The following is a 17,921-nucleotide window of genomic DNA, read 5'->3' on the forward strand; positions in this document are numbered from 1 at the left end:
TGTTCTTGCTGCTGCCGCCGCCGCTGAGAAAACCGCTTCAGCGCAGGACTTTCTCCTCCATCACTTCCTTCTTGTGAGCGATGTGTCGTTGTCGCGCAGGGAGGCGTGAGGAGCGCGACTCTTCGCTCCCGCACGCCGCTCACGGGCCATGGAGGAGCGGACACTGAGGAGGACCGAGAAGGGCCCGGAGCACGGCGGCTTCCCCGGGAGCCGCTCGGACGAGGAAGGAGACGCGTCACCTGCAGCACGAACAACAGAACTCCTGCCGACGGGATGCAATGGTTGACGGCGTCTAAACTTTTCCACGCTTCTCCAGCGCTCGTCGCGCGCGACCGGTTGCAACTTTTCATTCGCTGGTGTTCTCCTAATCTCGATGGGATCGTAGCCACGTAGAGTTTGTTCCGCTTTTTTGTTTTCTTTCCAGGACGCCTGTCCGGTGAAGCCGCCTGCGCCTCGGACGGAAATCTGGCGCACCGTCCCGCAGCGGCTCACAAGAGCGCCTGTTTAATATTTCACAGCCAAATCGGTGGAGGTTAACATGGGGGCGAAGCAGAGCAGTCCGACTGCTAACGCGGCCGCTAACGGACGAACCAGAGCGTACTCCGGCTCGGACCTGCCCTCCAGCACGTCCGGCGGCGGCAGCGGCAGCAGCAGCAGGACAGCCGCCGCCGCCGCGGCAAGGTACCGCGCGTCCGGAGCTGCGTCCAGCTCCAGCCAACAACTCGGAGCCAGGGCCGGGAGGTCTGCGGGGGGGTCCGGTGCAAGAACCCAGCCCGGCATCGACATTCCGAACAGCGGCGGAGTCTACAGCTCCCCGGAGTCCGGCGGCAGCAGCCCGGAGGAGGAGGCGGCGGCGGCGGCAGCGGCGGGGGCGGCGAACCGGGAGCGCTCAAGCGGAGGGCAAGAGGGTACCCGGTTGTTGATTGGATCGCTACCAGCACACCTCTCGCCTCATCTGTTCGGAGGTAAGAAATCACAGCTGCCGCGTTGTGTTGACACTGAGCAGAGGCTCGTTGAGCCGAGGTGACACCGGCTGTTTCCAGCAGGGCTCTGCAGATGGCTGAGGACGCGGGCCAGTGTCACTGAAATGTTACTGCGGCCCAAGAACAAAAGGGTTTTAAATAACAACGTTAAATGCACGATGATCTCAAGCTGCGTTCACGCAGTGTTCAGTGTTTCCCCTCTCAGCTGTAAAGAAATGTTGGGAAGTTGTCTGAAGCAACCCCGAGGCGCCACATGTGAACACATGTGTTTGCTCTATAAACCTCATCTCATAAACTTTAACGAGAGTTTAGAAAAACTGAAAACCATGAGCCCCAAACTTCTCGCTGTCACAATTTGTAACCAGGCACCAGAACTAAACATGACCCCTATGAGGGTCTAATAAAGTTGTTCCCTTTTACTGCAAGGGTTGCTGGTGTCTTGACCTTCCTTCGGTTTCATTTTTTTCCTCCATGCACATTGGTAGCGGCTAAAGTCGTGTCATAACATTATGACCACCTTCCTAATATTGTCTAGGTCTCCCTTGTGCCTCCAAAATGGTTGACTCATCAGAGGATGGACCTTCTGAAGGTGTCCTGTGGTGTCTGGCAATGGGATGTTGTTAGTGGGGGGCCTTTGGGTCCCGTGGGTTGTGGAGAGGGGCCTCTGTGGGTCATTGCACAGATACTTGATCAGTTTGATCAAGTATCAGGTCAACACTTTATGCTATTCTTCATGTTTTGAGTTGTTCCTATAATGTTTTTGTGTCTGTGTCAGTCTACATCCTGCTGGGGATGGCTGCTGCCACCAAGGAGTGTCATTGCTATGGGGTGGGGTCTAAGTGGGTGCTACATGTCTAAGTAACATCCACATGAATGAATGCCAGGAGGTCCAAAAGTTTCCCAGCAGAACACTGAATTGTCACAAGATGGTTAACGTTATATACTTCTCCTATCAGTAGTTTTAATGTTCTGGCTGATCGGTGTATATCATGTTAGAGATGTCCTGATCGGCATCGGGCTTAGATAAAGTCAGATCTTTAATAGTTATTTATTTCAGGTCTGCCATGCAGATGTCAAAGCTGCTAAAGAGCAAAAGAAGAGGAACCAAAATCTTGTGACTAAACATGTCTTGCATTGAAGAACTTTTAAGTAAAGTCAGACAGAAACGTATAAATTATATAATGTGGATGTTTGGTGAGGTGATAGTAGGAGATTGTTATTCAATGCTACCAACTTGATTCACAAATACACTCGGGTTAAAGGTTGCTCCAAAAACAACAGCAAACACTAAGTGCTGCGTTTAAAAGAAGAGAAAAGTTTCCTGGAGAGGGTGTCAAAGAGAAAAATCTTCCAGAGAGGCTTAGGGAGTTTATGGCGTTGCATGACCATAACATTTCTGGAGGAGAGAACACAGGTTTTCTGGAGCCAGACCTCAAATGAATCCATCCATATTCTGCCACCTATGTTTAACGAGTATTCACAGACTCATTTGAGGCAAGGAATAAGGTGAACGTGGGCCTCTGTGAGGATCTTATTGATCCACTGTGACAGAGCAGGGTCTCAAGTCGCTGAACCCTCGCTCACGTCACATCCTGGGATTGATCATGGGACTCGAGCGGCATCAGTTACACTCTCAGCGTTGCACATTGAGGTTATCCAATCAGGAAGCCAAGCTTATTGTCAGTGTTGAATGGTGTCAAATGGTTTGTTATTTCTGCTGCTTTATTTTTTCCCTTTCTTTTCACTAATGTCCCTGAAGTACTTTGCCCAGCATGACCTCAGCAAATCTCACACAGAAAAGACAGAAAGTTCATTTAGAGAAGACAATGCACTCATTTCAGATCCATTGCCGTCCTCCCAGGAGTGGACATGAGCGGGCAGTTAAAGCTGCAGTTAAGCTGGACAGGTTCCAGCAGACTTCTCAACAGGAGCCGTATTTATTATTCATCGTGCCAGTTGATGTTTATGTTGTATGCCATGAAGGTGATGGCACATTTTGTCACCATTTTGTAAAATGACACATTCATGCATATTTGCAAAATCAATTGATGTGAAAAGATTTTTAAAAGAGGCCACAGACTCAGGCAGTTTGGTTTCCTCAAGCAGGCCTCAGAGCCCCGACTGCAAACGCTGATAAAAGCTCTCCACCTGAAGGATCTGTCACTACACAGCAACTCAGAATGACTAGGTCAACAGGGAAAGAGGCTATGGAAACCCTTGAAGGCAGCAAATCATTTTAAGATCTGAAAAATAATGCGCTCTTGGTCCAGGTTCAACGCCAGGCAGCTGATGTTTATACCACCAACAGGTTTTCGGTTCAGGCTGCTCTAATGGATAATAATAACATTTCTAAGAGGTACTCGGAATAGTTTTTCTACAGTCTTCAAAGAGTTTCTCCTTGTCCGTCTCATCCCAAACCATCTCGGCTGGACGTAGGTTGGGTGATTGTAGAGGCCGGGTCATTCGACACAACACCCCATCACTCAACTTCTTGGTCAAATGGCCCTTGCGTAGTTTGGAGGTGTGTTTGGGGTCGTTACCCAATTGAAAAACGAACGATGGTCTCATGGACTACAGGGACGTGGTTTTGGTTTATGGCACACCGTAAATAACTCACTCCAAAAGATCGGACATCCATAGCAATAAGGATCCCAAATGTATCATTAATAGCGGTTGTTCTGTTATTTAAGTCAGGAGAAACTGGGATGTCGCCAACATAGACCTTGATCTGGACATTGCTTAATGCATAGGCTTGGCTCACCTCAAAGCACTCTCATGCCAACCACCATACCATCAATTTCCTAATGTCTTCACTTCAATTGGCCTTTGGACAGTTATTGGTTAGTGTGTAGCAAGTCGTGTATTTTTCTGTTTGACATTTGGTTTTGTGTGAGTCTTCTGTTCTCTACTCCTGCAGTTGTACTGCTTACTGTCAGAGTAGTCTGTGTATTTCTTTGTGTTCCAGAATTGGATTTCCACACCTAGTAACTCAAAGGATAGTTTACCTCCTTTTGTAGGGATGTGGTGGTCAGTATCTGGGCTGGCCCAGGCTTTTTTTTTGAATGATCAGATTCGATTGGCGTTTGTCTTCACCCAAACTTGATCTCTAGTAGTTGTTTATTTTAAGTCTGCCGTAAACCAAAACCACATCCTTTTATCTTCAAAACGTCTCCATCCTCTTCTGTTAGAAGGAGTACGCCGCGTTCACCGAAACTGAAACATCGAACACAGAACACTTTTAAAAGTAGAGAAACACTTCATGGAGATAGTATCGAGCAAAAAATAGGGGTTAAGGTTATGGAGTTCATGGCGTAGGACGACCAGAACATTTCTGGTGTAGAGAACGTTTTCTGGAACCAAGATACGATCAACACTATCCTCCCTACATTAACTGTATTTGTTATCCGCAGTGTAATCTTCTGCGTTAAGTAGATGCAGAAGCTATGGCATTTACACAGAAAACTATGCAAGGAGACTAGTGCCTGAGATGACTACGCACTGCAGCTGTGATTGGTCCACTTGAGCTGGAGCTTTGGAGATACAGACATTTGTATGGCTTGTGTTTGACTAAATGTTGGAGAAAGTTTCATCTGTCATGTCTGGCTTTGGCTATGTGCAACGGTTACTGCGTCTAGGTCCTACAGTACTCTAAATCGACTTTAGATTCAATCCACACCCATCGAGCAGAATACAAGCATTCAAGACCAGGAAAGCCTTTTGACATTTTGTTTATTTAAGATTGGATTGGGACTTGGGTCAACCGATACTGGGCTTTAAAAGACTGGTATTGGATCAAGCGACCAAAAAAAAAAAAAAACTTGATCGGCACATTCCTCATCTTCTTATTTGTTTTACTGCGTTATAATAGTCATTCTATTTGTTTTACTGCATTATATGTGTGTGCGCAAGAGAGTACGTTTACTGAAACACACACACTGCACATAACACCAAACACACATGTGGCAGGTTGTGTAAACAGCCAGTTAACGTGGGTGAGTCAGCAGACAGGAGCTTAATAATTAACTCTACTTGTGAAGTTTCCTTCCTTCATAATCGCAACAAAGATGAACAAAGGCGCACACACACACACACACACACACACACACACCACCACACACCCCTTTAAATGTGTCTACAGGCTGTGTAAGCAGGTGGCGTGCTGTTTTCTTTGTTAACTGAGCCAGATCTTAATTTCAATAACAGCTCAGTGAAAATACAGCAGAGCAGCTTTGCCATATTCGAGCCAACGACTAAGTGTAGGGTTAGTTTGTTCATTGTAGGAACAGGAATGCCCCTGCGAAGTGCAGTGAAGGGATACCTGTTGTACCAAAGCACCTGATGAATAACATAATAAAGCACTTGATTCAATGTGCATGTGTGCACATTGCGGCTCCTATCCTCCTTTTTTGCAATAACTTCTCAGAATAGGGAGGGATGTCCCGGTCGTTATCGGGACCAATCAAGACATTTTTATTATCATCAGGTCAGGCTGATTTCATTTATTTTAGGTCTGCCATAAACCAAAACCATACTCCTGTAGCATTAAAATGTCTGCTGCTCTGTTCAATGATGACTGGCAAACATTAAAGCTGGCAAAAGGAAAAAGAAGAAGACGGCAACTTCTTTGTCACTTCCTTCTTCTTCTGAAGACTAGGTTGACTAGCTCAAAGCTGCCAAAAGTCGAGAAAAGGAAGAAGAGTGCTGACAAATAATGTCTGCTGTATTGAAGTACCCTATTGTGCAATATGAAGTGACTGAGACAAAACATTTTAAATTGCACAATGTGTCTGTTTGGCGAGGTGGTAGTGGGAGATCGTCATTCTACTACTACTAACTTGATTCTCCACCAGAAAGAACCTGAGTCAAGGGCTTCTGTGAAACAACAACAAACACTGAGCGCTGCCTTTAAAAGTCAAGACAAAGTCGACGTGAACATATTCCAGAGAGGGTAAGGGAGTTTACACGGTTGGATGACCGACACATTTTGCTGGAGCTGCCCTCTCCACACTATATTAACTTTTGACAGAAATATTTATTGGACTTAAATCAGTCGTGCAGTGCACTGGTGATGTGGGAGAATACAAGGAAGATAAGAAAAGCCTTTATGACTCTTCAGAGAGTTAATCCAAGATCAGATCGGGACTCGGCCAATACGGAATATGACTTTGGCTTCCTAGTCTCCCCCAGGGATCCTGAAAAGACTTAATGTCGACTGTATGGAAGAACTTCTAGACTCATTAGACTTTTAGAGAACACTGAACACCTCACAGATGCGTTCAAACTCTTGAATCAATGCCATGGAATTACTAAAAACCTTGACAAAGGTTACACACTGAACGTGGGCTTCGTTTCCTGCGCAGGCGGCGTGCACAGGAAGATAATGTCAAAGTCCAAAGTCTGTAACCAAAATGTCCCAGTCGACGGTTGAATTTCTGTCCCTGCATGCAAGCTGTAAGCTCGTAGTGGAAGTGTTTCCTGTCGTCGTGTGTGATTTGAATGAACGCAGCTCTCGATCACAAAGTTTGATAACAAGCTCAGCTGCTTGGTGTATAGGGGGTTCTGAATTCTTTCTAAACTTTCTTGTAGTGGAGTGTGCACTGGCCGCGAAATTGGGTTTAGGGACCTTCGATGGAAGTTTTATGTGAGCAATCAAAGATTCTTCCATCTGCAACTAATCTTTTGTACACCCGCATCCTGTTTCCCAGTAAAAAATAATAACCGCAAGGTCAAGGGTCTTAAATGTTGAATAGAGTTTCCAAAGTCTATTCTCTTTGCAATAATGGGAATGACAGCTGTCATCTTTTGTAGTATGCCTCCCATTGACAACAAAGCCCATGTATAAGCCGTGGTAGTCTCTGTAGTCTGTATTCATTGTGCTTTTGATCAGTTCGGGTTTTCTGAAAGTTGAAAGACAGCATAACATATCAGTCAGCTTACTGGATTGAACACGCCATATCTGACATGCTGATACTTATTTATTCATGCTGCAATCATTATAAGGCCCAAGGTTGGAAGTTATTCAAGGTCTACCATCAGAACTGTTTTTATTTTAAACTTCATTTCATATTCATCTGGTCATTCATCAACTATTTTATATACATATATGGATCGATCAGCCACAACATTATGTATATCGTGTAGGTCTGCCTCGTGCCTCCAAAACAGTTCGAACTCATCAATGAATGGGCCGATTGTGTTCAGAAGGCCAATGGTGGTCATAATTTTATGCCTGATCGGTTCATGACTCGCAGTTGTAACAGTATATATATAAACATATAATGGTTTGCTAATGGTTACTCACTCTTATTTTAGTCCCTTCCATTATTTTAGGCCTTGGTCAAACACATTCTGGAGTCAGGCGCTGCCTTCTCTGAATCTGACCTTGTTATTATGACTTCTCGTCCCGCCCACTTCCATTGACGGTATTTCCTATGCCTTTCCAGTCACACGATTACTAGTGAAACTGACTCCCATCCCGTGGGAAGCTTGCAGGAACCCCGTGAGCCACAACATTCCTAAAAAAAACAACAACAAAAAAAAAAAAAACACCAGCCTGCAACTTGTATCATTATCCTACTGGGTCTGGGCTCAGACTACGTGAGTCTTGGGTCGACTTGTTCCCTGATTCCCCCTGACTAAGTGACAGAGAAATGGGGTCTAGACCTCGCTCTGTAACAGAGGTTTCGGCTCAGATCATCTCCCAAACTTTTCCAGATGTCAACCCAGATTAAACAAGTTTGATATTTCAGGATTTCAAACTAAGTCTACAAGGAGACAGAGCAGCTGACAGTGTTACATGCGGTTAATGTTAACCCTAAACCCAAACCCTAACCCCAACCCCAACCCCTAACCCTAAACCATGTTCACCAAAGGACACCACATGTTGAATACATAAACATTTTCTCACACACACTTTTTTCTATATAACACCTGCAAAATTTACCTTATTTTGTTATAATAGTCATTTTGGATACAGTGCATGTTGCATTTTATTCCACATGCACCAGTACATTCGGTATGTGATAAAAGATGTATGTAAGCGTACTGCAAATGATACAGTGATTAATACTATGGTCAGGGAAGGTGTTCTTTGCAATACACGTTACATGTTTTTATTTAAAGAGTGGCGAAAACAGCTCAGTACTTTTCAGCTAAGTTTGAATATCCACTTGGACCAGGCTGGTGCAGTTCATAGCCACATCCAATAAGGGGTATCGTCGACAAAACATTTTGCAATTTCACCCCCCACTGTGGCTGTATTATTTTATTCTTTTTGATAAAAAGCCGCGAGAGGTCTGTGAGTCTGATCAAAGGAGCCGGCTGATGTAGCCCATCTGCAAAGCGTGGATGGATTTGTTGCTCATCTGTTTTTCTGCAAAGAGCTAAAGCCAGATTGGAGCTGGCAAAGAAACGAGTGAGAAGACAGAGCTGTATGTATTTATTTATTCATTTTAACCATTGCTATCAGTATTCATGCATAAAGACACAGTAATCTTGATATTAATATTTTGGGTTGCTGGACAAATGTCCCGCCCGGTCAGTGTAAGGTTTGAGGAGTTCAGACATCACAGAGCTGAGCGGCCTTGGTGTTAGTGGCCGAGTCCTTCTAGGTTAGCGGAAATCTGCTTTGATGGGATGAGGCAGCAGCCACTTGACCTGCTTTGCTAATCTGTGCAGTTGAGTGGCTTCAGTTGAATACTGCAGCAGGTGTGTTGGTGTGTCTTTGCAGGGATGTGACTTCAGCCACAGCTTTCTGAAGCCTGTATTGCTGCTTCACTCAAACAGTCTGAGTTACTGAGCTGAACTTTTTCCATCTCAGACCGTTCTGACCAATTAAAAAGGTGTTGGCAGGATTTATATTATTGTTTTGACTCGTAATTTGTTGTGGAAATTAGAATTAAATTCTTCAAAACCTATATGATGTACCATAATTACATCACGGTAGGCACAAAAGTTATTTGAGGTTTTGTAAAAACCCATTGGACATAGGGTTTTCCCACAAGTATTCTTTTCTGTATGAACTCACATTCTTTAAATGGTCATTGAAGGTACTTTCTCTACTCGTGTAAAACATACCCCAAAAATGATGATTCTTCTTATTATTATTTTTCCTTCTTCCCTTTCTAAAGCCAGGGCTGGGAAGTTCTCCATAAGTGGTGCAAAGCTCAGACTTGAGTAGAAGACTATATATGTATATACATCGACCACATAGTGGCGCTACAATAGTCATGAACACATTTTGTTAGATTCGTAATGCAATCGTTAAATTCCTCCGCATCTGATTGTACAAGCCAAGCGCCCTTCTGCCCTAGACTTCTTGCACAATATTGCAAAATGTGATGTGCAGCAGGTCCTTGTCTCTTTTCGTTTTGTTTGCAGTGCCACCAACTTCTCAGAAAAATATCTAGTTCTTCAGCTGCCACATTACATCTGACGGCTTGACAGGCTGCGAGGGAGAATAATGATGGTGACGAAAGTTTCTTTGAACCATGTCACTCTAGACAGTCGGCACAGCCCTCCTGCTGATAAGGCCAGACTTACCTTACGCAGACATACAGCAAGTCAAACTAAACTTGAGCTACTGTGTGGGAGTCTATTCAGTGCATGTTGTGACAACACCCATCCGACTGTGTTCCCTCTACATTTGAAGCAGCCGGTCAGTTGGGACTTTGCTTTGTTTGTTGTTTTTTTTTTTTTTTCCACCACCCCTTGCTGTTTTTCTAAAGAGCTGTCCATCTGCCGAGTCTCTGATGGCAGATGATTAATGGTACACGCCACCTGGTGGAACCTTTACTGTCACTTTGACTTGTTGTTGGGGATGTGTCGGTCAAGTTTGTTTTTGCCCCCTGACCCCATACTGACCTTTTAATATCAACCAATCCGATCCGAATTAAACATAATATCCTACTCTGAAGATTCATTAAGGCTTTTCTTATCTCACTGATATTTAGTTAAATAAGTATATATTAAATAAGTATATCTGGAATATCTGGAATATTTTTCTCCTTGATGTTGTTTCGAGGAAGCTATTATAAATGTAGCGTTCAGTGTTTGTCACTTAACACTACCCAAAAAAATCGGAATATGTCGAGCAGACTTATGCAAAGGCTGCACCGAACCAGCAACAATCCCCTTCTACCAACTTGTTAAATTTCAAAAGCTCCAAAATATGCACTGATGGAGCTTTGACTTTGGAAAAGATACAAGACACCCAATGATTGATGTCTTCTCCCAGAAAGACCTTCCCCCTTTCACATCCCGGGTACTTTTAAACTCTAGAATTTGCTTACCTCTGTGAATTCAAGTTAACTTTAAATGATGCGGCTGTGATGTGCTGGTCTGTTTAAGTATAATGCCCCCAGCTAGAGGGGTTAACTGCCTCCTTGCCAGCTGGATGATCAGTGGACTGATCAATAAAATGATGATTTATAAATCCCCTTTTAATAGCATGGACGGGCAAGATGTGCTGATTCAGGGGCTGTGGATAATGAACACAGAACCCCGGGATGGTCTCCAAACAGCAGATTAGATGTGGAGCAGTGGTCGGCTGCTTATGCAGTCAAAAGTGTGAATGATTCTGGTTAACAGTGTGTGAAGTTTTGGAGCTGTGGCCAAGTAGCTGTGGTATTACAGCTTGGTGTCACATTGGGCTCTGTCAGCACAGAATATAATGGAGAAAAAAAAACAAAAAACAAAAAGCATTCTCTGAGGTAGTGAGCATCCCCACTGAGGATGAACGACTATGACAGCAATAGTACGATTGCTGGGAAGCGCCTGCTACAGATATTTAAGTTCCCGTTCCCGTTTCCTCTAATGCTGCCAACAAGTCAGAGTTTTTTTGTGGTACACATGTTTATATCGTATATGTTAATTTGAATGAATCCTAATAACTTTGGTGTTCTTGGTCTTCTGACTTTTAGGAAAGGACATTCATACTCCCTCAAACACCTGCACAACCATTGACACACCCACCATCTTTAGCTGTTTAAGGGCAGGTTGCAAATGGGTGTAGCGATAATTTTTTTTGACTCCTGATCTTAATATTTTAACATTCAGTACTGGCAGATCTGAATCCTGATCTGATCTTAAACGTTTACGATTACTTGCTTTTCTTGTCCTCCTTGTAGTCTGTTAGAGTCGACAGTCCAATAAATCTTTCTGTCAAAGTTAATGTAGTGTGGAGAGGCTAGTTTGTACCTTGTTTCCAGAAAACCTGTGTTCTCTGATCTGTTTCGGTGCTTCCTTTGTCTTTTTTTGTTGCAAATCAAGTGGGTGGTATTGAATAACCATTTCTTGCTACCACCTTGCCAAACATCCATCTTTAAACAGCAGACGTGTTTAGTCATGTGATTTTGGTTCTTCTTCTTCTTTTTTGGCAGCTTTTACACTAGCCACCACCACTAAAACAGAAAAAGAAAAAATATGTTTTAACGCTACAAAGACATGGTTTATGACAGACCTGGATTGGCCATCAGGACATCCTTAGCATGCTTGGAATCCGTCTCTATGCTTAGGTAAACACCTGGTGATGAGTTAGGAAACTCTTTCTTGCCAATAACAATGTAAAAGTCTTGTGAATGAAGGCTCATAATATCAGCTAATGTACTTGAGGCATGAGGTTCTCAATCCTATTCAACTGACAGCATGCAGTTTGCTTCTGCCTGGTCAGCAGTTGAGATGTCGAACATGATGCAAACGATAGAGCTCCATTTTGTGGCCCATCAATCACTGAAATAAAACTAGCAATAAAAGAGCCCCACAAGCACTTTGCCAAACCATCATCTCATTCATTATTATGCACGGTTTAATTCTTTCAGTCGTTATGTCAAGGAGAAAGCTTTCTTTCAATATTTTGCAGGTTGTAATTGTCTTGCTCAGATGTGGGATTTGACAAGAGACACTACGAATGTTATTATCTCAGAGATGATCTGTTCGATGGTTGCATATTTTGGAACTTTCCCAGCAGACTACAGGTTTGTCAGCAGTCTGACATGAAAGTACAGGAATGTTGGAGGAGTCCGTCTGTCTTTTTCAAGATTTTTGTTCATCAGTGGATATGCTCAATTTTGCTCTCTGCACTTATTTGTCAATAAGATATCATATTTTAGACTCCACTGATCAAATTTTCTTTCTGCTAAAAAAGTACAAGCAAAGCTAACCTCCAGGACTGCCATTGTATTATGGGGTAAGTTTTTGTTGAATTGTCTCAAACGCTTTGAATCACATGCTTTGCTTAAGAGGAGATCAACAGAACAAAAATGTACAGTTGGTTGTCATCTGCGTAGAGTGATAGTTTTCTTATGTTTTCACTTTATATGTAGAACAGGGCTTGATTCTTTAAGTCATGAGAAATGGACCATATGAATTCTAAAAATCCTTGAATTTATTTTAAAAAATATGCCATATTCTGAATCTTTTTAGTATAAATCTCTGCAAATAAAAGACCGCATAATTTGGTAACTTTGGTCTTTCACAAGCTAATTTTGAGTGTTGTAGGTCAACAGTATTTGAGATGTTACAGGCAGCAGTTTTCATCTGTGGGCTTCCCACTTCTCGCTGTGGATTTTCTTTCCATAGCACCCTGTACAGTGTCAGACATCAGTGTCAGTGTCAAGTATATACACATGAATTGTTTTTATAGCCACAGAACTGGTCAGAGTAGATCATACTGAACTTCAAAAGTGGAGAAATCAGAGTAAAGGCCTCTCCACCGAAACAAGATACAAGGCCCAGTTTTTAGAAGGTAAAGGAATCAACCTTGTTCACAGCAGATCAAAAGAAAAAGTACCTTAAATGTCAAAACATAAATGCATGGTACTTTTGTGGCTGTGGTGAAAGAAAGTGGCAAATGTTTTCCTCAAACAGTAGCACACATGATCCTGAAAGAGAAAGTAATGTACGATTTTAAGTTTTCTCATGACAAAAGCTTCATGTTCTGCTTTGGTTCTCCCACTTCATAATGAAACCAGTAGCAGTTAGAAAGGATGTGATCCTTTCTCCCAGCAGGCTGAAGGCTTTTTTTGTCCTGAACGTGTTATATCTCTGTGCTTTTATTAACATAATAAGGATTTAAACCGTCTTTTGTGTTTCTTTTGAGCATGTGAAGGAGATGCTTCAGACGCAGCAGCAGTTTGCCGTTAGGCATTGCACAAAAAAAATGTACTGTACATTGCTCCAGGGTTATAAATAACACTAAATGTCCTTCACATGTGGCTATTTCAGCCTGTGTGAGTTATACTAGGAGACGTATTCTCTCAAAGGCCACAGTTTCAATGTGACCAATGCAGCCACGACCTCCGACAGCCATGGATGAGGACACTAGCAGCGATTTAATTTACTGGAGAGAGCATCCCGTACAGTTTACGGGATGAGTCATCACAGCCTCACGGGGAGGGCTCGGCTCCGGCGTTAAGCATTTCTCAGAATGACTGGAGAATAAACACACCTAGACAGTACATTTCTAATTTGACAGCAGAAGGCCAGGAGATCTTAAAAAAACATTCTGCATGTGTGTGCACGCAATTACCTTAAATAGTTCATACAGTAGAAGCCTCTCTCAGACACTGATTGTGGCATCCCTAACAGTATCACGCGACGTGGACAGATTTTTAGCTTTGTAGGGAACTCTGTGTACCTTATACACACATTCAGTTCTGGGTGTTATGCGACACTGCTGCAGAACTGTTATGCCAACAACTAATGGATGATGGAAAAATGTTGCTTCGGAGAAAGCATGCGGTGCCATCAGTGGAAGCTGCAGGATCTGCTGTCAGGGCTTAGACTGTGACAGTATAACTATGATGGAAGTCAAAACAAAAGGATGATTTTAACCAGAGCTGTAACTGGACATAGTCAGAGAGCATATTTTTTGGGGGGTAACATTGTTTAAATGATTACTATATGAATAAGTCTGGTTACACCGTTGTTGAGTGTTACAGTGCCATAGTGATGGAGCCCATTGCCATCTGTTTTGTTCACTTAACCACATTCAGGTGTTTTACGTGAACCACTTCCACAATAGTTTAGTATCGTTTCTCTTTTTTTTTTTTTTTTTTTTTTTTTTTTTAGCAAGTTCATGTAAATCTGCTCACAGGATGCACAAAAGCTCTTTCAGTGTGTGCCAGTGTATGCCCATACCCCTTGACAAACAAAGAGGACCTCTGCAGCTCTTGGTGCTGCAGTATAAAAAACTGATCAGCAACAACATTAAGACCACTGACAGGAGAAGTGAATAACATTTAAACCATCGTGTGACAATTCAGTGTTCTGTGAAACTTTGGACTTGGCATTCACGCCCATTCTCTGATGAGTCACAACAGTATTAGGAAGGTGGTCATAATGTTATGCCTGATATGTGTAGTTGACCACCGGGCAGCTGATATAAACATGAACATGTTCTATCACTGCTATATTTTCAGTCACATCCTTACCGTAGCTAATTTTGCTAGCTAGCTAATTAATGTTCTTAAATGTGCTTTTATTGCAACACTACAGTATATAATGGCATCACTAGCCTCCTAATGGCCTTGTATTCAGTCCGTGTGTACATGGTTTTATTCCTACTTGTTATTAGCTTGGGGATTTTGTCAGTGTGTATAGCCACCGGGCAGCTGACTGAGTTATTTTAGCCAGTTGATTACGCTCTGACTCTAATTCCTTTCGCTTTAGGGCATTTGTAGATCACAGAAGACAAAAATATAAATTATTTCCTCAGAACCTAACTGCACCGTTTCCCTTCAGCTCTTAATACCATTATAGGCCCTAAAAGCTAACAGTTGTTTTTGTTTTTTTTTGTTTTTTGTTTCCAGCCCATAAACTTTAAGTTTCATAAAAATGTTAGTCCAAAATGACATCGCAGCAAAATAAATCCCTTAGAAATTCTTTGCCAGACACCTCAAATGATTAAATGTTAGTTTTGGTTTTATGCTTTTTGAAATGATGACACTACATTTGCTTTAGTGGACGACCTAAGGAATGATGGTGGAACTGGTGCTGAAGAGAGAAGAAAAACTATCAAGTTTTGCCACTTTATTCGTGTCTCAGACTTAGATTGAGTTTTTTTTTTTTATGTCCCTCCTTTGATTCATTGTTGATGGGGGTTTTTTCTATCTTCCAGGCTTCAAGTGCCCTGTGTGCTCCAAGTTTGTGTCTTCAGATGAAATGGATCTTCACCTGGTTTTGTGTTTAACCAAACCCAGAATGACGTACAACGGTAGGATTGGTCCTTCTTTTCTTCTTCTTCTTCTAACAGTTCATCAGTTGGCTGTGTAACAATCAAAAAATAATATCTGCATAGACGCAACACAAATAGTGATTGCAAATATTATATCACTGTATTATATCACGTACAGAAATATGCACGGGGTATAACGCTTTATAAGGACATGCTGCTTCTAACTGGCTTATCCTCCACTGTCAAAACAAAAGACCAACTTCTTCATCAAACTAGAAAATCACAGTTTTCTATCTGGTTATGTAACTAGATTATCTTTTTGCAGTCTGTTTCCCTGTGAAATCTTGTGCAATCTTCCTGTTATTTCCAAAAATCTGTAGAATAATCTAGCTGTCGTGTGACTGCAGCTTCCCCTCGTACAGGATCCGTCATCTCTTTTATTCTCATGACAGGGCAATATTCTGCAAGTGTAGTTTCTACATTTTACTTAAATATAGATTTGTTAAGGTCCGTTGACTTCACTTCAGTCACAAGCAATGAGATATAATCGATATGTCTGTGAGGGTTCTCATTGAATATCCAAAAGCAACAGGACTTGTTGGGTTGGCGTTTTGCTACTCATCTCATACACAATCACGCATTTGCTGTGGTTCATCTCATTTTAAAGTACACTATCACACTGATGCCTCACAGAAACAAGGTTCTGGACACTCCGGCCTCTTCCCACCGTCCAAAGACATGCTCGTTAGGTTCATTGGTGATTCTAAATTGGTCCGTGAATGGTTGTCTGTCTCCCTGTGTTAGCCCTAAGATAGACTGGAGGCCTGTCCAGAGTGGACCCCCAGGCGGTAACATCCAGGTCTGAGCGATGAAGAACATGCAGAAGTGCTAAAAATTGCAGTTCATCGAGTGGCCACTTGAGGCTCCAAAAGGGGAGCAAATCCCTACAGACCCCCATGTTAAAAAAGCCCAAGTTTACAGCATTATTAAACATGTTTACAGCCTGGTATAAAAAAATTATTGTGCTGTATTGGGGGTGAATTTTTTCCCTAACTCATACGTTTATCTTTAAGGTTTAAAATAGTGCATAATTAAGGGTGTTCCTGCTTTGAGTGACAGGTAGCAGAGAGCTGGGTGGGTTGGTCTCAACATTTGACACAGGCTTCATTTTCGAGGTTTTCAATCCAATGGGTGATCTCATGATGGGTTTGTCCATAGTATAAACAGTGAATGTGTACACCGCCTCGCTCCTGACGACAGCCGGGATAGGCTGCAGAAACCCCCTGGATCCTAGTGATGATAAGCATTAGATGAGATGAGATAAAGTCGCTCAATAGGTGCATATTTCAGAAAAGGCTTATCAGGCTTTATTAGACTTCATCGATCATAAGACCATGTTGGTTCACTGACAACAAACTGACAAAAACACAAAAAGCAGACATCTCATCACTGTGCTCACTGGTACAAAAATGAGCCACAAATACATTCTGATGAAATGATCTTCAAAGTTTTCTTTTTTTTTTTTTTTTTTAACTTTGCAGCAAAACAAAAAGATTTGTCGGTAAGAGTGACTCGGATGTTTGTGCCCAACTTGTGAAACTACTATGTGCCGTAAACAAAACGCTGCTATTTCACACATCAGGAAGTGGTGAGCTTAGCTTTGCATGAAGACTGGTAACAGGAGGAAATTGCAAACTTGGCTCTGTAGCCCTTTGTATGTAGCTAGCTAAGAAAAAACATTTTCACATGTTGACTCCATCTTATGACACTTAAGTCCTTATTTCACTCTTAAAAAGTAAGAAAATAATGAATTATTGCTTTAAAACAGAGATTTCTAAGGGTTCTTTTTGTGTGTTTGCCCCTCTCTGAGGCGACATAGCCCAGTGATCACAGCTGCCCCGTGGTGTTTGTGGCCACCATAATAAGATAATCAACCGCTCAGGTCTGCCTACTGTCTGTTGACACACATAACACACTCACTGTTATACACAGAGACTCACATGACCCCTGAAGGTCTGCAATCAGCACGTCCATGTTCCTCAGGTTTGTTTTTAGCCGTGCAGCGTCCTCAGCTCTCCGCTGTGGGTCTGGTCTGACCTTCCATTAAGATCCAGTCACACAGCACAGGTGAGCCAAAAAAAAAAAAAAAAACACTGAGGACGCATTGGAGAAATCTGGGTCACATTTGTCCTCAAAGCGTCCTGAGTCACATTAAAGACCTAATATACTCAACAGGGGGTGCTTTTTCTCTTAAACTCATCATTCAGACAGAAACACACATCCGCCTCTATAAATGATCTCCTAAAAAAAAGGAGAAAGCAGCGTTAAGTGATGTCTGTTCCGTCCTTGGAGCTGTTAACTAACCAAATAATAGATAGTTAACGTATCGACATGTGGTTAATTGCGGATGTGAGTTATTATTTGCTATCACCTGAGATCACGGTGCATTTACAAACTTCCAGGGCTAAAGTCGTAATCTGAGTTTTTGTGCAGGTTTCTAAAATAACGTCCATAAATAATAAGATAAGACGAGACTTTTTTTGTTTTAGTGATTAAATGAAGATGTTACAGCTGCAAAGAGCAACAGTGCAAAATGCAAAAAGTAGAATAACCTAAAACGAGATAAACTATATAAAAGTAAATATGTTAAGGTTCAGGTACGGGTTTAAGTAGCTAAACTTAAATAAATTAAAAAAAGTGTTAATTGAAGTGGTAAGGAGGCTGAATGTACATGATGACATTCATGAGTATAATAAATATAGATA

The 17,921-nt window shown here is 42.3% G+C and overlaps 1 protein-coding gene across 1 annotated transcript in view; it reads left to right on the top strand.

The window, feature by feature from the left end:
- The window catches only part of znrf2b (zinc and ring finger 2b), a 27,400-nt gene continuing 9,479 nt past the window's right edge, over positions 1-17,921 (top strand). The window contains exons 1-2 of the mRNA XM_047599050.1: positions 1-965; positions 15,100-15,195. Coding sequence (XP_047455006.1) covers positions 539-965; positions 15,100-15,195 — 523 coding nt within the window. The 5' untranslated portion in view covers positions 1-538. The remainder of the gene's footprint in view (positions 966-15,099; positions 15,196-17,921) is intronic.

Source organism: Mugil cephalus, chromosome 11 (genome assembly GCF_022458985.1).
Source record: "Mugil cephalus isolate CIBA_MC_2020 chromosome 11, CIBA_Mcephalus_1.1, whole genome shotgun sequence".
NCBI classification, from domain to species: Eukaryota; Metazoa; Chordata; class Actinopteri; order Mugiliformes; family Mugilidae; genus Mugil; species Mugil cephalus.